The sequence below is a fragment of the Cyprinus carpio genome, chromosome A7 (genome assembly GCF_018340385.1).
Source record: "Cyprinus carpio isolate SPL01 chromosome A7, ASM1834038v1, whole genome shotgun sequence".
Classification (NCBI taxonomy): Eukaryota; Metazoa; Chordata; class Actinopteri; order Cypriniformes; family Cyprinidae; genus Cyprinus; species Cyprinus carpio.
The window spans coordinates 28491853-28518171 of NC_056578.1; the positions used below are offsets into that span (position 1 = coordinate 28491853).

Consider the following 26319-nt stretch of genomic DNA (forward strand, 5'->3'; position numbering starts at 1 on the left):
CATCTGTGAAATGAAATTTCAGACGGGTGAACAGGGACAGTTTGAGGTGCAGACTGTATGCATGCAAGTGTTTTAGAGGGTTAAAGGGGCCACCAAAACACAATATGCAAGTTCACACATCACAGCTAAAATGTTTATATGAAGAAGATGATTGCATTTATCAATCATGTGGTAACAGGACACACTCAGACATGGGTCCGAATCAACTGCCAATGTCTTTCACAAAAATCACACAAATATGAATAGTCAGCATTTTGCTAACTGCTAGTTTTAGAGCATCAGGCAATGGAGACACTAGTAGATTTACATTTAGAACAAAACTTAAAATCAATGTTCCTTGCATAAAACTAAACTGCAAAATTGGTGTAGAAACTATTTTCACAGAAATTTCTATTAAGTTTCAAACAATTACCAAAAAAAAAAAAAAAAGGCAAGAAGCATTGAATTAATTGTGGAATTTTTAAGTAGAAAAAAAAAATGAAATAGTGTTTTCTTGTAAAAATGTACTTCAATCTTTTTTAACAATGTGTGACTGACAACTTCAAAAAATACATTTTTACAGTGTAACGGTAACAGAAAACATGGCACACCAGCGTACAGTAACTCTACTCTTGAAATGTCAACATAATTCAAATCTAAGGCTTCAGCTTTACCAGCTGACAAGAGTGCTAAAACATGAATGGATGACCGTTGCAGGGTTGCCAGATCTGCATGTAAAAAATCTAAAATTGCCTAATTAAACTACCCCAAATAAAAAAAAACTTAAAATATGACATGCATATTTTATTGTCACTGTTATGCACTACATACAGTTTTTAACTTGAAAACACTGTGCAGTTGTGTACAGTATGTTTTCCTAATATCTTGACAGCAGATGAACAAATTCCTTCGGTGGGGATAGTAAACTTTTATTTTAGAACTATTTGAAAATTAACTATTTATAGATTACAATCTAAAATTAAAATTTCAAGACATCACTAGCCTAGATGATATCATACTTTTTAATAACTAGCAGCAATCCAACAGAGACCAGTCAAATGGTTACCATGGAAATGAAAACAGTCAGGCTCCCTACCAGTGTCCCTTTCACAAAAAAATAAAAATAAAATAAATAAATAAATAAATAAATAAATAAATAATAATCTCCTTTCTATGTCTCATCATCCAGCACAGTTTTATCATCGGTAGAATATAAATTGGATTTAATGAAATACAGTATTTCTATACAAGCATATTTGTCAAATATATTTTAGACATTTAACCTGCGGGTGAAAAATAAAAAATCAATTAAAAAAATCAACCCGTGGCAACAGTTTAAAAGTGGCCCATTTCCATAGGAAAACAGCAAATTTGGCAACCTTGGACAGTTGTTCCTCTTATTATTTTCCGCATTGAACCACCAAACTTCAATAATGAAACTCAATTTGTCTCTTGTTTATCAATATCTTTTTCGTTTCTCCTTTCAAGAGACACTGAGTATCAAGCACCACATGCAGTTTGTGCAACTAACAGAAAAATTGTGAAAGAAAAATAAATGAAAATAAAGACTTTGCATTTTTAAAATCTAAACATCTAGTGTGACAGTGTAAAACATTTAGGTAAGCAGAGCCAGATTTAAGAGTTTCTTGTTTTTATTTCAGATATTCTTTTTTTTAAATGTACTTATACCTCAGAGAGATACTGCACAATCAATTTGTTATTCCTTTTTTCCATTGATTGAAAGCAAAACGCTTCATACCCGATTAAACCAGCAATCAAACAATACTCCAAGCATCTTTGCAAAGAAAATGTTCCCTTCATACTTTGTGGTTTCATGTATTACATCCTAAATAGATAGACAAGTTCAATCTCAAAATGTCGGCATAATATTCTTGTCATTAAATCTGCATGAATACCAAGCACATTCTTGTAAACCGACTGCATAACAACCGTAAATAAGAATGATATAACTGACAACACATGTATAAATCACAAGCAGGACTGCAAAATGTGTTACGTAGTGGACAAGGATAATGATGAAGCATTCATAATGAATAATTCGATTCTGAGATGTTAAGAAGATTGATTTACTAACTTAAAATAAAAATAAAACAAAGTGCTGATTTTAAGAGAATTATTTAGTACAGGTACATATTTGGAGATTAAACAATATAAAAATAAGATATTTAGGTTGAGCATATTGAATGTAATTCTCAAACTTCTTTCCCTTTACCCTATATCTGAAAAGACACTTTAGAAGAATAAGAGGCACAAGTTACATAAAGTGCAAAGGTTGCTGTTTTTAGAAGTCTATGTTAAACTCCATAGCTGAGCAAAAAAATCTTGCAAATGTTTGATTATGTTCTATTGTTTTCCACTCTGCAAAGGTAAGAACCTCAAAGGTCACTTCATTTTTTCATAATAAAGATATATTCAATGCACTTGTTATCTGTAATAATGATGCTATGAATGTATACTTGAATATTTTGTCCCTGGGTATATAAGTTACCTTTCACATCTTTCTGTACTTAGAAAGACTGTGATTTGAGAAAAGGAGGGTCCCAAACCTCCTGTTCTTGGATAAAATGTAGGGTTCTTGCCATACAGTGCATGTGTTATAAGTGAGAGGGGGAATGATTTATTTGGACAGGTCAGTACAGGTCACTGAGGCCTGCTATTTTCCGGGCCTTCTGCATCAGGGCTCTCAACTGGAACTGTTTTCTGGAGAGAAGGCGCACATGCTGCACACAAACACACACAACAGAATACTCTGTTAATATAAATATTCAAATATTGTACTTTACAGCTTACTCGACATGACAATAGTTAAAAAAAAAAATGTATGCAGTTGAGACTAACCTTAAGAAAGACATCCAAGTCAATGACACCTTTGCGTAACGCTTCACCCAAGTAGAAGATTGTGTCTTCTATGGCGTTTTCTTCAGCGTAGAGGTTCAGAATCTGCTTATAAAGGGGAGCAGCGGGCACAATCACATCATCGATATCATTGTTCTCAGACTGGTTCTCCATTTTTTCCAGAGCAACAGTCAGTTTCTCATCTCTCTGCTTAAGGAGATCAATGTTTTTGTCCACATCAGCCTGCAATTCAATGGAAAGAACATTATTATTATGCTGCATCTTATAAAATATTAAAAACATTGTTTCCAGGCCGATCCCTTTTTAAAAACATGAGTCACGATTAGCTCAAGTATCAGCAAGGCAACAGGGTACAATTCAAGACGTCTCTTGTACCATCTCCAGGTCTAGTTTGGTCACCATCTCCTCCAGCTTCTGGTGGCCTCTCTTTAGGTCCTCCTCTGTCCTTTTCAGTGCGTCCAGCTCTGCCTGTGCTCGATCCATCTCTTCTTTCATCCGCCTTCGCAGCTTGTCACTGACTGCAGACACCAAAGATGCACGGATTGTGTCCTCCCCGATGGTACCGTCACGGGTGGGTCCTGAAACACAGCGAAAATGTTTGCAGGTGTTCCAAAGTACAGTTTTTTTGTATGAGTTTATGTACACTACTGTTTAAAATCTTGGTCGGTTAATCTTCCAGTATCCAATGCTCACTGAGGCTGCATTTTATTTAATACAGTAAGAACAGTAATAGTGTAAAATACAGTACAATTTAAAATAACTGTTTTCTTTCTTAATATGTTACTTTTATATTTCTTTCTATATTAAATCTCTTCATCATTACTTGAGTCTGCAGTATCACATGATCCTTCAGAAATCATTCTAATATACTGATTTGCTGCTAAAGAAACATTTCTTATTATCACTTGTGATGCTTAAAGGGGTCATCGGATGCTACATGCACTTTAACAAGTTGTTTGAACTGAAATGTATGTTGGCAGTGTGTTTACACAACCACCCTATAATGATAAAAATGCTCACCCACTGTAGTGACAGAAGACGCTGGGGTATAGAGAGAGGAGCCTGAGGTAGTGGGGTATCCAGGGCCTACTGCAGGATAAGGGTAGCCCTGAAATCCACTGACAGACAGAAATATATATATAAAATTATAGTATAATTTCCAGAGGTGCACGATAAATATCGGCCGATAATTAATGTGCATCTTGTCAGTAAAGCTGGTTATCTACGGCTGTCAGTTAACAACGGCTCCGTGTAGTAAACGCTGCTCTATGTGAAATCAGCACCTGATGGAATTTACCGCTGATTAGAGAACCGGCTTTACTGATGAGATGCGCATTAATTATCGGACGATATTTATCGTGCACCCCTAATAATTTAATTGGCATTTACACAGCAAGGTTTAACACAATGACACATACCCTATATTCTGTCCCATCTCTTTATATACACTTCAGACACAACAGCCTGTGTTTACATTAATCAGTCGTCACAAGCCTGTTAGTGATCTAGCATAGTTAGAACTTTTTATTAGTAGTAAAATGTTGCTAAGCGGCACCAAATATGACTAATTTTACATGTCCTTTATCTTAGAAATATCTACAAAATATCAAAAGAATGCAATTAATTCTTCAAAGAAGGAAAACACAATTCTATTCATGATTATATTCATTATAGGAACTCTCATTACCCTTGCATGAGCACCTCCAAGTGACTATTTCAAACTAGATCTAGCCTGATTATATTCTGGTTAAGCCTTCATTCCAAAAAAAAGATTGAATGTTTCAGAGTGTACATCTGTTTAGAAAATGTATTGCGAATGAAAGACATGTTTGTTCTTCTCCTCTTATGGAAATGCTGGAGATATTCACTTAAACCGTGCATTATGCAGCAGTTTGCTAATTCTGCTTAATAATACATTTCTACACACATCCTTCACATTGTTTCATGTACGCACAAAACTAGGTTTGAGTGCATCGTAGTTTTCATGAGTCTGTCAGAAACTTGTGGTGCTTTTACCTGTGTGTATTTAGATTTACAGAATGCTGCCTAGTATAAAAATTATTGTTTCTTTGCAGAAAAATATTATATCTGATATAAAATATGCTGCATTTATTTGAACAAAAATACAGTAAAAAAAAAAAAAAAAGAAAAAAAAAAAAAAGAGTAATATTTGAATAAAACAACTGTTTTCTATTTTAATATAGTTCTAATATTTTTCTGGAAACTGTGATACATTTTTTTTCAGGATTCTTTGATGAAAAGAAAGTAAAAAAAAAAAAAAAAAAAAAAAAAAAAAAAACAGCATTTACAGTAGGTGGACATCCAAAACGTCGTTTCTACCGCCGCGGCGTCTGCAAAGTGCATTTGCAGCTTTTGACCGCTGAGTGGCGCTTTAATCACAAGTTTTCGAACAAGCGCATCAAAGCACATTTTCGCAAATAGACCTCAGCTTTGCCTCACCGAAGTGTTATATTTGACTGCAGTCGGGGAAAATGAAAGAAAAAATATTTAATATTCACAGATGAAAGTTTAGTCCTTATGAAGATATGTGCATTTCTTAGAACGAATTCAAGCAGGATAAATGTCAAGCCTATGAGCCTGTGCTTATATTTTCTCTACACCATAATTTAGATTAGACACATTTAAATAGTGTGCAGTATTATTTATATAATATGAATTATGTGTTATATTATTAAAAAGAAAATGTGGTTTACTTTGCATCAGAGCATTAAAAGTGGTAGCCTATTGTGAGCTAGGCTTGCGTGTTTTATAAATTATTTTCTTTATTTTAGTAAAACGTAAGGCACTGTATAATTTCGCTCCTATTATTTAGGCCTAATTAAAACAAATAAAGGAATAAATTAAACCTGCACGATTTACCTAAATCATTGCAACTCTAAAGAATGGATGGATTAATAAAACGTCATCACTTATCAACAAAGTGCACACGATGTAAAGCTTCATTAATTGACAACTTCAGTGATTTTAAATGGGGTCTTCTTTGCTTGCTTTCATATAATTTAAGTAAAGTAAAAATAAATAAATAAAATAAATAAATAAAATGGCAGCCGCATTTAAATGCATAATATAAAATGTATAATATTCCGTAAAATATCAGTGCAAGATTTGCTCTGCATGATGCTGAGTGCACGTGCAGCATTTATTCTTATTTGTCTACATATTTTATCTACATTACAAATCTTGTTTGGTTTTGTTTTGGATAATTACATGTAAAAAATTATTTACTTTGTAATGCATATGCAAAATGTGAATTATTATTCATATTCAAGTGTTTGTGCAAAAATTATTAATGCGCATGCATGACAGGGAGGCGCCCTCTCGATAACGTGATTTTTTTCCTAATAATGAAATAACTGAAAATCTGGGTGTCTCACATACATGAGAAATATATCTACAGAAAGCTTGAAATGTCTTCTAAACGAATCAATTCAAAACGAAAGCATTATATAATCTGTGAAGGTTGTATACTGTTTAAAGGCGCGTCCATGTGGAGAGAGTCAGCACTGTGAATTTCATCTTGCAGCCGACAAGAAAACATTTTGTTTATTAATAAATAATTAAAATGTCTCCTTTTTCATAATTATTAGGCTACTTCTGCCTGTGCTTTGTGACAAACTTAATGCATATTCTTGAGCGTGGAATATATTAAGGCTGGATTATAGTTGTAAATTTAATATAAACTTGCGATTAGTTGAATAATGACAAATGAACGACTATAGAAAAATCTTACGTGGGAAGCAGACCTATTAAATACCCTCTAGACATCTCTGTTAAAGTTTTTAAAGAATTTTATACGCGTTTGCATAGATTCCAATTTCAGAACGGTCTGTAATGGAGAGATGACTTAACACTGATTTTTCCTCTGAAACACAAAATGAAAGTTGAAATAAAATAAATATTTTATGTTTCGAGAATGATTGGGCTCAAGCCTCCCCCGCGTGTTTGAGACACGCTGCCGAGCAGAGTATGAGCGGAGCGGTGTTATTCTGACTGGGGAGGAGCGGATTTTTTAAAAGTCGGAGCGTCGTGGTTTTCACTCGCTCCAGCACCGCTCCATCACGAGTACAAGTCATGCCAACAGCCCGTAATATAACTGCATATTTAGCAAGAATTCACATGATAAACATATTTAGCTATAGCTTGATACACATAATCTCTCTGATACGAAGATTATAATGACGGCAATAGTCGAGTGGGATGTTACAGGCTAGTTCTCAAGGAATTTGTCTTCCTTTTACTGATTATTTTCGGGTTAAAGCATGATTTAAAAAGATACAGCACATTCACACGTAATCGCTGTCGCAATAATGCATTCAAACAAATGTAACATTAGGCAGGGTTGCTGTCGTATGCCTCTAGTTTGAGCTCCGTCACGTTATTTCTCTATCGTCTATTTTTATTGTTGAAATCTATTTTATACACCATCATTTTCGTTTCTATAACGTGTGAATATATCCTCTATCGTATTCTACAACAAAAACAATCAGAGCGCCTTGTTATCACTAGTTTTATTTTGATTTCCCGAGTCCGCTAGTAGCTTATAGCCCATTAGCATCACCAGCGTGGTTGTCGCTAAACCCGCGTGTATCGCTAATACTCTATTCACACACATTACAATCGCTTTACTCACTGTAACTTGCTTTAATGGCGGATGTTTGTCTACCTTTGAGTGCAGGTGACGACACGTTCAAGCTGCATTCGGTGCAGCTCGATAACGAGGCCGTGGAGAAGCAGATTCGGGTCCTGGAGCAGAGGCAGGCCCAGCTGAGAGAGCGGAGAGCCGCGCTGGAAACCTCCCGGGCTGACGCTCACAAGTCCAGGGTAAGTATACAGTGCGCTGCTAACAGTCCCACCACCTCCACCCCGTGTGTTTCTCTGCACAGGCCCGGTGCACCCAGGACGCGATCTGCCCAGATGTCCTTCACGCCGGCGCCGGGACACCACGGACCCTGGGTGCATCCGCAGCGGAGGACGCGAGCCAGGCCCCAGGCGACGACTTCTCCCCCTCCGGTCTTCGAAATCTCCACACGGAACCGCTTCTCTCCCCTCCGCGAGACGGAACGCGACGCTGTGATCGTCGGAGACTCCATCGTCCGACACGTCCGTGCTACGTTAGCCGAAGGTAAAGTGCACACTCACTGTTTCCCTGGTGCTTGTGTTCTCGATGTTTCTGCGCAGATACCCGCGATCCTGAAGGCCGACGAGAGCCCCAGAGCGGTCGTGCTTCACGCCGGGGTTAACGACAACACGCAGCGGCAGACGGAGACGCTGAAGAGGGACTTCAGGATCCTGATCGAGACGGTTCGCAGCACGACGCCCGCGGCGACGATCATCGCGTCAGGACCGCTGCCCACGTATCGACGAGGACACGAAAGGTTCAGTAGAGTTTTTGCTCTAAATGAATGGTTATTGTCATGGTGTAAAGAACAGAAACTGCTCTTTGTTAATAATTGGAATCTTTCTGGGAGCGTCCCAGGCTTTTTCGCACTGATGGCCTGCACCCCAGCAGAGTCGGAGCGGAGCTGCTCTCGGACAACATCTCCAGGACTCTACGCTCCATTTGACTAGTAAGCCAATTCTCAAATAACTGCAATGATGGCTTTTGTTCTACCCGCTTAAATGTTAGAAGTACTTGCGCTGTCCAGTCTATTAAGACTGTGTCTGTTCCCTGAATAATGAGGTCAAAATATAAATTTAATGTAGGATCTAGAAAAAAATCTTATCGTGATTAAACCAGAAAAACCATTTTTAAAGTTTGGCCTCATAAACATTAGATCACTCACACCCAAAGCAGTTATTGTAAATGAAATGATCACAGATAATAGTTTTGATGTACTCTGCTTGACTGAAACCTGGCTAAAACCAAATGATTATATTGGTCTAAATGAGTCTACTCCACCAAACTACTGTTATAAACATGAGCCCCATCAGACTGGTCGAGGTGGAGGTGTTGCAACAATATATAGTGATATTCTCAGTGTTACCCAGAAAACAGGATACAGGTTTAAATCATTTGAAATACTTATGCTTAATGTTACACTGTCAGATATGCAAAAGAAATCTATCGTATCTCTTTCTCTGGCTACTGTGTATAGACCACCAGGGCCATATACAGAATTCCTAAAAGAATTTGGAGATTTCCTCTCAGACCTGTTGGTTACTGCTGATAAAGCGCTAATTTTAGGAGATTTTAACATTCATATTGATAATACAAATGATGCATTAGGACTTGCGTTTACTAACTTATTAAACTGTTTTGGAGTAAAGCAAAATGTCACCGGGCCCACTCATCGTTTTAAAATCATACGCTAGATTTAATTATATCGCATGGAATCGATCTTACTGACATAGATATCGTACCTCAAAGTGATGATGTTACTGCCCATTTCCTTGTATCGTGCATTTTGCGTATTGATGATAATAACTATATAGCGTCGCGTTATCGTCCGGGCAGAACTATTGTTCCAGCCACCAAAGACAGATTCGCAAATAACCTGCCTGATTTATCTCAACTGCTCTGTGTACCCATAAATACACATGAACTATACAAAATGACTGGCAACATGGGCACTATCTTCTCTAATACATTAGAAGCTGTTGCCCCGATCAAATTGAAAAAGGTTAGAGAAAAACGTACTGTGCCATGGTACAAACAGTAATACCCACGCTCTCAAGAAAGAAACTCGTAGTCTTGAGCGCAAACGGAGAAAAACGAACTTGGAAGTTTTTAGAATTGCGTGGAAAAACAGTATGTCCAGCTATAGACAGGCTCTAAAAACTGCCAGGGCCGAGCATATCCACAAACTCATAGAAAACAACCAAAACAATCCACGGTTTTTTATTTAGCACAGTGGCTAGATTAACAAATAACCAGACGCCACCCGATCTAAATATTCCCTCACAGTTAAATAGTAATGACTTTATGAATTTCTTCACTGATAAAACTAGATAACATCAGAAATACAATAACAAATGTAGATTCTACAGAGTCTAATACTTTAGTTTTATCCATCGCACCCAAAAGATAAATTGCAGTGCTTTACAACTATAGGACAGGAAGAGCTAAATAAACTTATCACTGCATCTAAACCAGACAACATGTTTATTAAATCCTGTACCCACAAAATTACTGAAAGAGTTGTTACCTGTAGCAGGTTTCTCCGCTTCTCAATATTATTAACTCGTCGTTATCTTTAGGTCACGTCCCAAAACCATTCAAGCTGGTGGTTATTAAGCCTCTTATTAAGAAACCACAACTAGATCTAGTGAACTGGCAAATTACAGACCCATTTCAAATCTTCCATTTATGTCTAAAATGTTGAAAAAGTGTCTGCTCAATTGTGCTCCTTCCTGCAAAAAAAATTATCTCTATGAAGAATTTCAGTCGGGTTTCAGGCCCCATCATAGCACAAAAACTGCACTTGTTAAAATTACAAATGACTTGCTTCTTGCTTCAGATCAAGGCTGCATCTCATTGCTAGTTTTACTTGATCTTAGTGCTGCGTTCGACACCATAGATCACGACATACTCATAGATCGATTACAAAACTATACAGGTATACAAGGGCAGGCTTTCAGATGGTTTAGATCCTACCTGTCCGATCGCTACCACTTTGTTTATTTAAATGGGGAGTCATCTCATTTATCACCAGTAAAATATGGAGTGCCACAAGGATCTGTCCTAGGTCCTCTGCTATTTTCAATATACATGCTGCCCCTTGGTAATATCATTAGAAAATACGGGATTAGTTTCCACTGTTATGCTGATGATACTCAACTATATATCTCAACAAGACCAGGTGAAACTTCAAAATTATCTAAGCTAACAGAGTGTGTTAAAAATGTAAAAGATTGGATGACCAATAATTTTCTCCTATTAAATTCAGATAAGACAGAGATATTACTTATTGGACCAGAAAACATTACACAGAATCTTGTAGATTACAATTTGCAATTAGACGGATGTACTGTTACTTCCTCTACTGTCAAAAATCTGGGTGTTATATTAGACAGTAACTTGTCTTTTGAAAATCATATTTCCCATGTTACAAAAACAGCATTCTTCCATCTTAGAAACATTGCCAAGCTACGAAACATGTTAACTGTTCCCTGATGCAGAAAAGCTAGTTCATGCATTCATGACCTCTAGACTGGACTATTGTAATGCACTTCTAGGTGGTTGTCCTGCATCCTCAATAAACAAGCTACAGGTAGTCCAAAATGCAGCGGCTAGAGTCCTTACCAGGTCAAGAAAATATGATCATATTACCCCAATACTACAGTCTCTGCACTGGCTACCTATTAAGTCCCGTATCAGTTACAAAATATATATACTTACTTATAAGGCCCTTAATGGCTTAGCTCCTGCGTACCTAACTAGCCTTATACCACGCTACAATCCATCACGATCCCTAAGGTCACAAAACGCTGGACTTTTGATAGTACCTAGGATAGCAAAGTCCACTAAAGGAGGTAGAGCTTTTTCGCATTTGGCTCCCAAACTCTGGAATAGCCTTCCTGATAATGTTCGGGGTTCAGACACACTTCCTCTGTTTAAATCTAGATTAAAAACACACCTCTTTGGCCAAGCATTCAAATAATGCATCTCATAATTTTGGACTGCAGTTATATCTGATCAAATGTGCATTATTATTCTTTAACTTGGGTTAAACTAATTAATTTTACTTGGCTGGAACAGCAGCTACGCTAATTATGTCTCTATTTGTTTCTCTGCTTTGCCGTAACTAGGATTTACACAAGCTCCAGTCTGGATCCAGAACACCTGAGAAGAGATGATGCCAACCCCTCAGAGGACCTCAGATGATGCTAACCCAGAGACAACATACAGAACTACCACATTATGTTATAAGTTTGATTGCATAATTGCTGTTAATAGTGTTAATCGTCTGTTTGTTTGCGTCTTTTTATTGATTTTTTCTGAACATTTCTGCCATATGCACATGAACTGACAGTCACCACTGATAAGCTACTACTAAATATTGTAGAAACTTAATTTTCTGTAAAGTTGCTTTGCAATGAGTGGTCTCCTAAAAAGCGCTATACAGATAAACTTGAATTGAATTGAATTGAATTAATCTTACAGTAGGCTACTTCATCTGTATCTGATTTTGAATGAGCAGAAATCTGTAACAAATGCATCAATCTGTAGATAAAATAACTGACGAAAATGTAAACTGTTATTTTCATTACAAACAAAATTTCAGCAGCAGAAAGCAGCAATTATACCTTTTAATGCTGACAGTTTTATTAGTTTGGCGTTTGGTAGGACAAAAAGTTTGCACACAATAGCCTATTCCCCTTTGAAACTCTCCTGTAATTTAATTCATTTATTTATTTATTTTTATTTTATTTTTATAAGCTATTATGAACATAACATTTCAACTTTAGCCACGGAGTGAAGGCGGAGCAGTGTTTCTGGTATCAATGAACCGCGGAGCTTAGTGATTATTAAATGCTCGGAGCGCGGAGGGAAATTGTTGCCGCTCCACTCTCACATACTCTGCTGCAGAGTGAGAGATGTTTTGCCCTATATGAACAAGGCCGTCCAGTGTAGACACGGTTAGACAGTGTCTGCTATATTTACAAATAATTGATATAAGAAATAAAAATAAATTCATAACCTAAACCAGCGGCATAACGAGATGAAAATATAAACTAGAAAATTGATTTAGGTCTACACTTGGTCTGTCCTCCGTCCATGACACTGACTCACTGCAGAGCTGCCAGTTTTAATCTGAACAGCTCTTAACGCCGAGTGGATGGTTAGATGCATAATGGGCTAGTATTAAAAAATAATATATTGTTATATTAACACTTGTTTTGAACAATTTCTTTGTCATTTGAATATTGATTTTAAGTAGGGAGGGAAAAAAAATCGATTTAAATTGTAAATTGGATTTTTTTTGTGAAAAAAATCGGGGATTTTTTTTTAGGCCATAGGCCTATCGCCCAGCCCTAATGCAACAGTTTTTTTTTTTTTTTTTAAGTTAAGGCAACTTCCTCTGAAATTAAGTTATAATAACTAATAATCTTTATTGCGCTATACAGTAGTCAACATTTGAAGTGGATCAAACCTTTCTTTAAAGTTGTCCTAAAACCTGTTCTGCAAGTTTGAAACCCTCATAAGACTGTCCATATGAAAGAGCAAGAGATTCACACCTTTATCTCGACCCCCACAAGGTATACAGAACTACCCCAGCCCCCTCCAGCTAAACTGAATTCAGTCTGTTTTTGGGCTGTGAGGAACGGTGTGTTGTTACTGGGTTGAAACATGCCTGTACTCACAGCAGCCTTACTCTTTTTATTCATTATTTTCCCGCAGCCCATATTATTATTTTCACTAGACTAAAATAATAACAAATTATCAATTGATAATTTATCATTATTTTTGCCAAAATCATTGTTATTTGTTAACGTAGGCGTTAGCGGAAGGCTTTAAGACCAAGCGGAATCCTCCGTCAGCTGCTCCCGCTTCACAGCGCGCGGGACTCGCGCAAACTGACCCAACATTTAGCAAGACAGGAAAACATTCAGTCCGCCTGAAGGAAGACGTATTTCATTGTAAGTTAATGCTGTTAAATAGAGAGTAAAAAAAAAAAAAAAAACCAGTGTAGGCTATTCTTAAACTTGGAGCTCATTATATTTAAGTACAAATCCAAACACCAGACGCAACCTACACTCTCAGTGTTCTTTCACTGAAAAGTATGCATTTTATTTATTCACAGGCTATATGGTTGAAAAAGTAATATTTCAGTTGAAAACTTTAAGTGCCATTGTTTAAAAAAAATGCATCATAGAAACGTTCATAGACCTTCAGTTGTCATGCTTTGAAATCCCATGCCATTTGTAATTTCACTGTATTTTCACCTCCTAAATTACTACCCCAATTCTACAATGGTAAAATTTATTCAGACCGATGGCATTTTTTATGACATTATTTATTTTTATTTTTAGAATAGGCTAATTGTAGCCTACATAAATGGATGAATCAAAACAAATATATCTTTTTAACTGCAGGCAGATATGGGCCTATATTATTGTACATTACAAATATTTGGATCGTCCCTTATTTTATTAAAGAATAAACATTATAAATAAATAATTAAAGAAAGAACCTCTATTAGCCCTTATTTGTAGGTTGTAGGAGACATGCGAGCGATTCATAGATTTAAAAAAGAAAAAAAGTGGGTGCTTGGTTTCAGAAAACGAATACACCTCGTTAAAAAATGCTATGATGAAAAAGTCATGCTAACTTATTAATTCATAGAAATAATTTAAGCAATTAAAACCCATTTATACTAGATTCAACTTGAATTTCAATACTATTAAACTGACTTTAAAATCTCAAGAAGTTTATAAATTGAAACGGTAAAATGTCACAGTGCATGTTAAATAGCCTAAATGAACTTGTATCTTATATAGTATCCGAAGACTTGATTGCATGTTAGCATAAAACTAACAATATAATTAATTTTTTTTTTTTTTTTTTTTTTTTTTTTATAATGAACAATTCCTGTATAAAATGTGACCGCAACCTTTATATCAAACATTTTGAAATGGTCCACAGCTGAGCAACGTGAGAGGCGGATCTGAAGTTATATTTGTTTTGTTCACGAAGTGAATGTGATGCACAAAGTCATTTTTAGATGCAATGAAAAAAATAAAGCTGGATAAAAACATACACGAAAACAAGCTAAAAAATAAATTACATTTGTAAGAGTTGCATTTTATTACATTCAGAAATAATAACGGCAGGCCTAATAATGCTAGGCTAATGTACCAACAGGACATTTTTAGTTCCCTTCACTTTACAACAAATCCTTTAAATGTAAAAAAAAATTATCAGAACAGAACAAGAATTACAAATATATAATTCTAATGGATAAATATAATTGCAGCAGGCTATATAATAATATAGGCTTATAAACAACAACAAAAATAATAATTAAAATAAATTTAAAGCGATACATAATGTAATGTTGGGCTTATCTCTCTCATTCGGGACAAATCCAAACATGTTGCCCATTTGAAGCTAAACTCTTATTTATTAGGTAAAATAGGCTTTGGATTTCACACGTGTTTCAGTATCTACGGGAAAAAAATCATAATTAATTAGCAAAAAATATGCCAAAGTGGCCCGCTGCTTGCGCCGCATGGCTCGGTGAACGACTGCTGTTTCCATGAATATGTGCCCGTGAGGCACCAGCGCGATCAAAGTCACAATTCACAATTATTGGTCACACAGTAAAGGCATAATTCAAAAATGCAAAGTGTTAGCAGTTTGAAAAATCAAGAATTATAACAGATTTAATAAGAATTATTTGTAAATGCTGGACCGTTCTCATTTCACTCTGCAAATGGTACCTGAAGATTATTATTATTGTTATTATTATTTTAACCAAGAATGAACCGAAATGAAAAAATTTAATCCGTATTTATATATATATATATATATATATATATATATATATATATATATATATATATAAATAATGACTGTTTAAAAACAATAGCATGCATAAGAGCCTTTGTGTAACGGCCTTTCTTTAAATTTTTGATGAGTAGACTGTAGCCTAAGACTATCCTATTTTTTTTAATCGCTTTTAAGGATGTTATAATGTATATTATAATGTTATTGTTGTTTAACGTCTTCCTTTCATTTTACAATTACATTCAGTTCGCAATCCGTCCCTTTGCGCCATCTGGCGGTAGTTTCGCGAATGATTTTAACACGCGACTGATTTGCAGGTACGCGCGGCGGCATTACTCATTTTGGATCTCTACCTACTGTACCCTTAATGGCCCCAAACTTTTGAACAGTAGTATATATTCACTACAAACATTACCAATACAATTTAACCCCACAAAATCAAAATATTAAAATCCCCAAAAAAAAAAAAAAAACAAAGTACTGCTTTTGAATGGTAGTGTAGGAATTGAGTGCATTATATGGCCAAGATTTGTGATTGGCACACTGAAAGCACTTACCCTGGATTGGCAGAGTGACCTTGACCATAAGGCAACCCTGGTGTGCTTGGCATGTAAGAAGCTGGAAAAAAAAACATTGAATTATATAATCATTGCTGATTCCCAAAGTCAAAATGCTTATACGAATGTTAAATAAACCTTAATGTTTTCTGAGATCAAAAATATTGCACTGAATCAAAACGATCAGACGCAAGTCTATGCTCACTGTTAGGTGGACCTGCTGCTGGGAATGCTGGGTAAGGTGCCTGAGTGGTGGGCCGTGAGAAAACTGGTGGTTCCTCACCAAACACCACAATCATCACCTGGATCAGTCCTAACAATTCAGACTGGGGCTAAAAAAGACAAAAACAAAACAAAAAAAAGGTAGGTTTATGTCATCCTACATTAGACAATGATTAAAAAAAAAAAAAAAAGACACTCACAGGTTTCCATTCATGCAGGTATGGGAGGTAAATCTTTCCATTGGCATCAACATGTTTCCCTGTTTTTATCATCATAGCACTTGTAGGTTTGACAAAACAGATGGGAGGATTGTAGGGATACGTGTCCAGAAGCCACAGGCAGATAGGAATGTTGTACACATTTCCTATAGAAGAGAAAAATATTAAATAGGGAAAAGGGTCCAACATAAAGAAATGACTCATCTGGATACAGCTGGATTGCTAAATGAGTCTGAGGAATGAAGAAACTCAAACACTTCTTGAAAGCAGTGCGGTCTATACCTCGGTAGCTTACTGGCACTGTTCCTGTGAGACTCAGCAGCTCTTTGGTGGAGCCATCATTGAACACTGAAATAAAGAAAACTAAATGAGTGCAGGGCCATACATACCTGTATATTTACAGTACGATGGAACTGATAGCATTCAGAAAAATCAGAGGACTAGACACAGAGTTTATTCATAACAAAAAATACTTAAAGTATGTTTAAAGCAATCATTTGGATAATTGTGATGCTTTTATCAACTGTTTGAATTCTCATTCTGACAGCACCAAATCACTGCAGAGGATCCATTGGTGAGAAAGTGATGCGATGCAAACCTACATCTTGAAGCAGGCACGTGCACACACATCAAAGGGGGCTTGAGCACTTGCCCTTTTTTTTTTTTTATAAATTAATATATGTATATATTTTGTGTGTTTCTGGTAGCGCAGAGCTTTTCCCGTCAGACAAAAAAAAAAAAAAAAAAAACAATTATCACGTCAGGTCAAGAAATGTTGAGACTCTGTCGAGTTCCGATGCTTTCCTCCCCTCCGCGTCTCCACGCAGCACAGCAGTGTAGTACACATTGATCTGCACATGCACATCACAGAGCCACAGAAGTGAAGCCCTCCCTGAATGATCACAAAATTCAAGATATGGGGGCAGAAATGTATGTTTATATCATTTCATATAGTTAATCAGTATCACGCAAAGACTGACGTTTTTTACAACAAAAATCAGCATGATTAGAAATGTAATATTGATTTTATACAGCAGTTCAATAAACAACAATTTAATATTAAGACACTTACGTTTTAGACACAATATTGACTGGTTTTGCTCTATTTTGCCAACAAATATAATTCCAAGTTGTGTCTCTGAGCAATGTTCACTGTTTTGTTTAAATTTGGTTCGGTTGAAAACCTGGAGGCTTGAGACTGTCCCATAGACTGCCAAGTAAATAACAGTGTGGGACAGTCTCAAGCCTCCAGGTTTTCAAACTAAATATCTTAAATTGTGTTCCAAAGATGAACAAAGCTTTTACGGTTTTGGAACGACATGGGGTAAGTGATTAATGACAAAATCTTCATTTTGGGGTGGAGTAACCCTTTAAATAAAATCTTTACAAATATAGACTAGTGTCTGTGAATATTAAATTTCAAAAAGACTATCATCAAAATACATAACACAAAATAAAAAAAAAACAAAAACAAAAATTCACTATTATAATTTACTCATTTTATATGTATACATTTGGAAAAGCTGTGCTTCCTGCATAAACCTGCCCCTGTTGGTTTGGCAGTAGCTTGCTTGCCCAACACAGTTACCTTGTTTGTTTTCATAATTCAAACATATATAAAAAAAAAAAAAATTATTTGTGTTTTTTCAGTTATTTATAATAAGTGAAGTTAACTGTCAAGTGCACTTATGTCAGACTCATTTTGAATAATAAAGTTTATTGTTAAATTGGTAAATATCCTGCCTCCATTACATAGGCCTATGTTTGTCATCATCATAAGTGTTTGAGCACCACATTTGAGTTATCATTGCAACGTATATACTGTATTATATATACAGTACCAGTCAAAAGTCTGGACACACGAATGGGAAGGGTGTCCAAACTTTTGAATATACTGTACTAAAATATAGCTTACTATAAAGAATATCGGCCGATATATCGATATCAGTCTTTTTTAATCCCTAATATCGGTATAGGCCCCCCCAAAAAACACATCGGTCGGGCTCTAAAAAAGAAATACATAAATAAATTAGGGAAGAGTGGGGTAAGTTGTGTCATGTCAAGGGGTAAACTGAGACCTTAGGTGGAAAAAAACACTATGACATTCCAGGGTCTTGCTTGGCAGCACAATTTTCTGTTTCTTCAACATATCTATAAAACAGTCATAAGAAAGTGTAATATTCACAAAACTTCAAAGCGGTGCAATATATATTTATGTATTTTTTTGAAGGAATACTATTTCCTCTTTGAAGTTTCACAAACTTCTTTAATGCATAATTTTGTGGGGAAAATCCTTGATCATTTACTTTGAAATGTGGGGTTCTCTTTGAAAGTACTCCCTCATATTCTTAAAAAAAAAAAATCAAGGTACAATGAGACTTCCGTAACAGCATTTCCTTTCTGAAGCATCTGACACATTTCTCTACAGCTACCACTTTAGGAAATATGCTGTATTTAATAATTCATAACCAGCATCTCAAATAATTTATAAAGTTTTGCTTTGAAATAAAAATAATTTTAATGTGGCATGTAAAAAAAAAATACACTGACATGCCAAACTTTGTTTTTCTTTGATTTAAACCAAGCTCATCACTTTTCTTACATGCATCTCTAACACATGACGTGTTTGATGGGCACTGTCTAGATAAAGCCATATGAAAAATATGCAGGTTTGCTAGATTAAACCCATCTCTCTCACCTACTGTACATCCAAACATCAAAGGATAAAAAAAAATGTAGCTACATTATCGCTGAACCAGTTTTGAAAATAATTTCATTAAAGGTGTCATTGACTTGGATGTCTTTCTTAAGGTTAGTCTCAACTGCATTAATTTTTTTTTTTAAACTATTGTCATGTCGAGTAACTGATGGTGTCAAGCTAATTTTTAGTGCATGTATGAAGTCAGTTCTTCTCAAATTTACACCGCTGACACATTAACAAAATATTCCAACTTATGACAGCCACAAAGTGTCCAAATACTTCTGTTTTTATTTTTAGTAATACAGTTGTGTTTGAAAAGAAAAAAATGTGGTTGAAGTTTGGAGGCAGATGAAGTCTTACCGTAGTTGTCCATCACAGGTTTAATGTCTTTATAGTGAGACGTGGCGTTTGTTATGTCGCGTGCGGTCAGATCCCTGTATTTATAAATCTGTGTACACAGAACAACATCACCCATATGACGACAGATATAACTTTGTAAACAGCTTCTCTGGTATGCAAGTGTTTAACGTACCTTCGACAGCATTTTCCGCAGGGAACTTTCGTTGATTGCCGCCATGCTTAAAAAGATTATGAACTAATGTATTACTTAAAACGACCGCACCGCGTTTATTAGTAAATTAATTAATTGTTGTTAAGGACGTAAACACATAAATCTAATCATCGCGTCAATAACAAACAAGGAAATCACGGCTGAAATGCACTTCCGGTCAGATGACTGATGACGCAGCACTGACGTGTGCGTGTACGTTCTGCTCTACAAAAATTACTGCTAGAATCATTTTTAAATTTTATAAATTCATCTTTAGGATATAGTAACCAAGTAATATGTGATTTTTAAAATATGCAAATGTAAAAAGGATGCTCAGGAAATCAAAACGAACCTCTTTATTTGATATTCTTTCTTAACACAATATAATGGTAAGCACAAATCTATAACACGTTTTCACACATTATAGACACAGAAATAAGAACAAGTTCTTAAAAATACTCATATTTTTAAGTATTAATTGCTGCAAAAACCAATATGATTATTTAATACCAGAACCGACACAGGCTTTTGGAACGCTAACTGTGTTCTACCATTTCTCTTCCATAAAAAAAAAAAGAGAAAGAAAACATAAAAATTATTTATCAGCAGCAGTTGGCGTACAACAAGTTCAAAACAAATAACATTGGACAGGTCATGTGTTTGTGGATTATTTTACATAATGTTAATCAGAGAGTTATTAACCAACAGTATCGATGTAAAACAATATTCAGTAAGTGGAAGCAATCTCGCCACCTGATAAACCCACATTACTCTGTGGCAGTATAGACAGTAGGCCTAAATCTATGAAAAACATCTGAATGGCCACAGCATTCTGACAGAATGCCCTGAAGGTCATATCCATAGCTACTGACTTGTGATTTAAAGGGAGAATCATAACCGCCCATGTATGTCCTTGAGAACAATCAATAGACTGTCAGGAAATAAAACACACCAGATCCCTTACAGAAAAATCATCAAATTTCAACCAGAAAGAGAACACACTCACTAGTCAAAGACGTGTTAGTAAATCTGAGTTAAGTAAATGAACTAGAAAGATCATTGTTGACATTTAAAATCTGTACTTTGCAAAGAGACGAGATACATTTAAGGAATCAAAAAAGAGAAAGTCCAGACTGTGGCTCTTCCCTGCAATTACAAGGCCATATGTTGCCTATGAACATATAACTTAAGGTTCCCTCATATGATAATTTACAGTAAGGGTATACAGTCAATCTGTTTTTTTTTTTGTTTTTTTTTCATTTGAATTGCACATTTAAACCTAAAACACAAACACAGAATATTTACTTCAGAAAGGCATAAGGGGAAAATGCAAGATTAGACTAAGATTAAATGAAGACAATATGGTACTGTATACATGTAAAAGTTTCAAGCTTATGCCCTGAACATAGGAACAGCACAGTGCTTGGCAAGAATATCAACAAGGCTTTTCAGTCCAAGCTTTTAAGTTTATAGTAGCTTTGCATTCATTTTTCAACAAGTATGATTATTCTTTGAAGAGATGTTCATTAATCCGTCTTTAGCCAATGCAATTTCCTGCAATGCATTTGTCTTATATCGAAAAATAAAAAGCATCACATCTGGATATCTAATCAAGCCACAATTCAAAGACCCTGAGGGCCATTCAAAACCAAAAGCTAACAAAGAATAACGTCCTCCGCTTTTCCTACACCTTGTGCAAATCAAAGACTTATCGGAGGTGTACCCTCTAATCGCAATCTATTGCACCATAACCTCTGATAAACACACTGCATATGACTAAAAGTCCTCTTTGCAAGAGAACGCCATGAATTGTGTACATTTTATTAGGTTAGACTTGCTCTAAGCAACAAATCTTTCTCCCATCTAGACGTATGCTAATATATCTGATGTAGTGTTTCTCATCTCCATAAGTGTTTTTCTAACATCCACATCTGACAAAGCAATATGAGAGGTTATTTTCTGAGCTATTACTTCCAGTTAAGAGTAGATAGTTTGTTTAATGTAAATATGTTTGTGTGACAGCTTCATCCAGTTGTAGCAACTCCAGTGTTGAGACTGTTAAAATGAGGTACAACTTATTTCATCTCCGATGAAGGAGCGAGACGGGAGCATCCCTAAGAAGAAGGGCTGCCAGATTAAAGATTTCCCTTTTACACAGTCTGCTCTAAATGTCCAGCATCTGTGTAGGTGTCGCAGAGTTTGTGGTCTGGAAGGCTGCACCGCTCTAAAAGCCTCGTCATGCACATTCACTGCAAAGACAAGGGAAGAACTGAGTACACATGAGCAGCAGTACACAATGGCTTAATTGTCCAGGAATGTTAGTATGTTTAATTTACTGAGAAACAAATTGAATATATACTAGGTTTACTAGCTTATAGAATAAAAATGTTTACCAGATCATGACACCACACAGCGGCAGTTCATACAGCCTTGGCCATTGTCATCTGGCGGGTTCAGTTTCCTCAGCTTATGCTGCCTGATTTCACGAACAAGAGTGTAAAAGGCATCTTCCACTCCCTGAATAGAAACACACACACTAATTAGGGCTTTTCTTCTTACATTCTGGCTGTTGGTAATAGTTTATCCTGAGCTATACATGCCACCACACTCGTATAAATAAAAGGGTCTTCATGAAATGTCTGTAACATACTATGGTTAAAATCCCTCAATGGTTGTATAAAACAACACCCTTTTTACCTTGTCAAAAACAGCTCTGCTGACAGAGCCGTTTTGGAGCATGTCTCTTTATATGATAATGAGCTACTGCTCACCCCGCCCCTCTCTTCCTGGGGCGTGTTGACAAAAGATGCATGAATCGCCTTGGGCTCCGTATATGTCTCGGAGGTGGTCTTATTCAAATAGCTAACTATCAACATAGAAACCGGCTGCAAATTGAAACAGCTGGATGACAACGCTTCAGACTCAGACAGCTCATAATAAACTGGCTGTGTTTTCTTTTCAGCTTTTCTGAGCTGGCAGACACACCAGAACCAGAACTCAATGCAAAAAAAAAAGAGCTTTAAAAAGGTGAAAATTTCATCCTATGTCCCCTTTATAAGAATCATTTGCTCTTTGCGTGAAAAACATTTTAATATTTTAAAGAACCTTTTTCCATTATAAAGAACCTTTTGTGCAATGGAAAGGTTCCATGGATTTTAGAAAAGGTTTTTCATGACACCACAGATGCCAAAGACCCTTTGTACAAAAATACATAAAGAGTGCAATGTACAAAATGAAATTAGGGCAGCTTGATAACTGACAGAATTTTATAATAAAATGTTATATAACAGAATATATTTGGTCAAAATGTTTCTAACCTGTCTTGTCTTGGCTGAGGTTTCAATGTAGGGTATACCGTAGCTACGGGCGAGTTCCTGGGCTTGTCTTGTGTCCACGGTGCGTGCTGGTAGGTCACATTTATTACCCACAAGCACCATAGGCACATCATCTGAGTCTTTAACCCTCTTAATCTGTTCCTTTAAAAGTAATGAAAACAAATACATATATAAAAATAAATAAAATAAGAAACAAATAAATGTATTTTTATAATTGTACAGTTTTCATTCATTTAACCTGTACTGATGAATGTCCTCAAAAGACTTTGTATTGTTGATGGCAAAGACACAGAGAAAGCCCTCTCCGGTCCTCATGTACTGGTCTCTCATTGCACTGTACTCTTCCTGACCTGCAGTATCCAGGATATCCAACAGACACGTCTCTCCATCAATCACCACCTGTTTCCTATATGAGTCCTGTGAGGAAGAGCAATGCATACATATCCAAAGTAAGATGTCCAATGTCTGTGAATTCTCTTACTGCTAAATTTATATTGCAACATAGAATGAAATGTATTCTGTTACAGATACAATAAAGTGGAAACTGTAGCCTGTTTGGCCAAAACGGTGCGAATGTTTTACATTCAGATGACATTTTGATGTTTCATATTTGAAATTAGGGAACTTTATTCTGAACTGAGGTCTATTAAATTAAAAAACAATCAATCAATACAATAAATAAACAAATACTTATTAAATAAATGATTAAATATGAGACAAAGGTACATGACAGAAAATACCATGCTGATATTTGGTTTACCTCTATGGTTGGGTCGTATTCATCAACAAAGTGGTTCTGAATGAGCTGGATTGTCAGAGCACTCTTGCCCACACCACCTGCACCCACCACCACTAACTTATACTCCGTCATTCTCACTGCTACCGTGTCAGAAGCTGAGGGGAAACCAGGAACAAGGAAATTTGAGAAAATTAAGAATTTGGTAAAATTCTATATATAACTCATTACAGGTCTTATACTTGAAACAGTCTGGTGTACAAATTAAAATGAGCTGACAAGGAAATAAAACTCAAAGTAAAAACAGTAAAAAAGGGAAGTCGGTCAACATCTATATAACGTGTACAAAAGTTTCCTGGAGTGAAGCACTCATCCTGCAGACAGTATTTAATACAGCTGAAATTACCCTTGTGTCATGTGACCCAGGGCAAAAAGAAAAGCTATTTTAGGCTGCCAGGGGAAACTTACACAGGACTTTTCCTGACAGTGATCTATTTGTCTTATTAGTTGTATTAGCTGATGCAGTGTGATTTCATTCCTTCCAAACTTATTATATTCCAAACAAACCTACTTAAATATGGATCCTCAGGAGAAGAGGAACTTCAAAGAATCTACATATAACAGATTTTTCCTTTTTACAACTTTTAGATTACTTTTTAAGCATCAAGTCAGGCTCTGAATTTGAATTGACTAAATCAAAAGTGTTTTTTGGCTATAAAATTAGAGATCATACTGTACCAGGGATGTCACCCTTTAAAGACTTTCACAACACACACGACAATGCACACAAACCCATACTAATAATATATATATATATATATATATATATATATATATATATATATATATATATATATATATATATATATATATAAACAGTATAGTATGGTATTTGTGTAACATACAGGAAAAAAAAAATAATTATCATATTTATTTTTCTCATGCCGGAATACAATGACATCACCTTTATTGATTTCTCAGACGATGGGCAATGTAAACAACGTGGTCATTTGGATGAGATGATCTCTGCCAGCCTTACAATACATTTAATGTCAACTCTCTAAGTTTCAAAAACGTCCCTAAACAAAACCCATTAGAGAACAAATACTAGTCTTAAACGTCTCTGGTTGTGGTGGTGCACTCACTCCTCCTGAATCGACCATTATCCATGCAGAACACCGCTGTATATTAGTATTTGATAATTGCACAGCTCGCTATAATGTAACAAACTAGAGATTTAATGGATTTCAGACGCGCTTCACTGATTTGACGCATTTGTTTCGTTTTTCATGTTCTACTGTAGTAGTTCTCCAGTTTCGAGATGTTGGTGAAATGGTTTATGTCCTGACGCCAACAAAATGTTCCGTCCAGCGCCTGCAAAGGAACATTTTGTTGCTGCTGTTATTCCTACGCGACACACAGCATAGAAAGACAGCGGCTGGACTACGACTACTTACTAAACACACGGCGCTGTTCACTCGTCTCGACGACACTCAGCACAAGTCAATAATATGTCGACATCCTTCCCGCTGCTCCTCTCAGACAGCGCGTGCTCTTCTTCCTCTCGCGCGGTACAGATCCACAGAAGCAGATGCGATCTACACAAACATTGAACAACGAGCTGCCGGTGTGGGTCGACTGAGAGAGAGAGAGAGAGAGAGAGAGAGAGAGAGAGAGAGAGAGAGAGAGAGAGAGAGAGAGAGTGTGTGTGTGTGTGTGTGTGTGTGTGTGTGTGTGTGTGTGTGTGTGTGTGTGTGTGTGTGTAGGGGGAAGAAAGAAGAAGAAGAGGGCGCTTAGAGCCACAGCACACGCCCAAACCCTGAGTGTCTCAATACACACACAACACCACATACACACTCTACTTACAGGTGGGCTGTCTTATGTTAAAAACATCTGCTTCTTTCTTTCTTAAACATACAAACAAATAGTATTAAAGAACAAACAAAAACACTGGCAATCAGAGGGAAATTTCAGATTATAAAACATTCAATGACTCAACTTAGCTATATATATATATATATATATATATATATATATATATATATATATATATATATATATATATATATAGTAATTCCTTCTTTTATTTATTACATAACATTGCCTATATATATAAATATATATATATATATATATATATATATATATATATATATATATATATATATATATATATATATATAGGGAAATTTCATATGATAAAACACTCGATGAATGATCCTTCCTCTCTCTCTCAATTTCAATTTAGATGAGTTTTATTGGCATGAAAAAAAATGTACATTTGTATTGCCAAAGCAGTTGCAGCTTTAACAGAAAGAAAAAGAATAATAGCAGTTGTAATAATAAAACTATATAAAAAGTATTAAGCATGTATTATGTAAGTGTATGTAATTAAGCATGTTTGTGCAAAATGAATTAGTGTATGTAAGTATATAAGTTAGAAATAAAATAAAATAAGATAAAGTATTAGATTTACAGAGGCAAAATATACATCTAAGTAATGAAATAGACTAATAAGGCATACTATAATCTACATGTGCTGGAAACATCAGATCAGGGCAGACTGGGTGTTTTCTCTTCTATGGTGACAGGCAGACACATATTGAGCAGCAAACTCTCTCTCTCTCTCTTTCATCTTTTTCATTATTAAAGAAAAATGCCCATATAGCCAA

At 35.8% G+C, this 26319-nt stretch overlaps 2 protein-coding genes across 3 annotated transcripts; both read right to left on the reverse strand.

Annotated features, from left to right (window-relative positions):
• Nucleotides 1–1613: 1613 nt before the first annotated feature.
• Nucleotides 1614–19767, reverse strand: LOC109055370 (tumor susceptibility gene 101 protein-like). Its single transcript, XM_042760669.1, has 10 exons — nt 19559–19767; nt 19387–19474; nt 16608–16673; nt 16308–16471; nt 16091–16217; nt 15886–15946; nt 3877–3974; nt 3232–3434; nt 2839–3078; nt 1614–2720 (listed from the first exon to the last, which is right to left on the reverse strand). Exons 1-10 carry the CDS (start codon nt 19601–19603, stop codon nt 2631–2633), a joined length of 1182 nt encoding a protein of 393 aa, XP_042616603.1. The 5' UTR covers nt 19604–19767; the 3' UTR covers nt 1614–2630.
• Nucleotides 19768–19917: 150 nt separating this feature from the next.
• LOC109055369 (GTPase HRas) lies at nt 19918–25355 on the reverse strand. 2 transcript variants are annotated; one of them, XM_042760676.1, is made up of 7 exons: nt 25105–25355; nt 24612–25021; nt 23672–23805; nt 23149–23328; nt 22894–23052; nt 21970–22093; nt 19918–21825 (listed from the first exon to the last, which is right to left on the reverse strand). In XM_042760676.1, the coding sequence occupies exons 3-6, from the start codon at nt 23780–23782 to the stop codon at nt 21974–21976; spliced, it is 570 nt and encodes a 189-aa protein (XP_042616610.1). In that variant the 5' UTR covers nt 23783–23805; nt 24612–25021; nt 25105–25355; the 3' UTR covers nt 19918–21825; nt 21970–21973. The 2 variants fall into 2 exon arrangements, with proteins under 2 accessions (XP_042616610.1, XP_042616609.1); XM_042760675.1 differs by lacking the exon at nt 24612–25021 and having other exon boundaries at nt 25105–25353.
• Between the last annotated feature and the right edge of the window lie 964 nt (nt 25356–26319).

What these genes read in the sequence shown, in the direction of transcription:
- LOC109055369 (XM_042760676.1), bottom strand. Translation starts at nt 23,782, where the DNA reads ATGACGGAGTATAAGTTAGTGGTGGTGGGTGCAGGTGGTGTGGGCAAG. An exon ending in AATACGACCCAACCATAGAG is followed by an intron (nt 23,329 to 23,671) that starts GTAAACCAAATA and finishes TCTTCCTCACAG; the next exon opens with GACTCATATAGGAAACAGGT. An exon ending in AGGACATTCATCAGTACAGG is followed by an intron (nt 23,053 to 23,148) that starts TTAAATGAATGA and finishes TTACTTTTAAAG; the next exon opens with GAACAGATTAAGAGGGTTAA.
- LOC109055370 (XM_042760669.1), bottom strand. Translation starts at nt 19,603, where the DNA reads ATGGCGGCAATCAACGAAAGTTCCCTGCGGAAAATGCTGTCGAAG. An exon ending in TGCGGAAAATGCTGTCGAAG is followed by an intron (nt 19,475 to 19,558) that starts GTACGTTAAACA and finishes CTGTGTACACAG; the next exon opens with ATTTATAAATACAGGGATCT. An exon ending in CCAAACTAGACCTGGAGATG is followed by an intron (nt 3,079 to 3,231) that starts GTACAAGAGACG and finishes ATTGAATTGCAG; the next exon opens with GCTGATGTGGACAAAAACAT.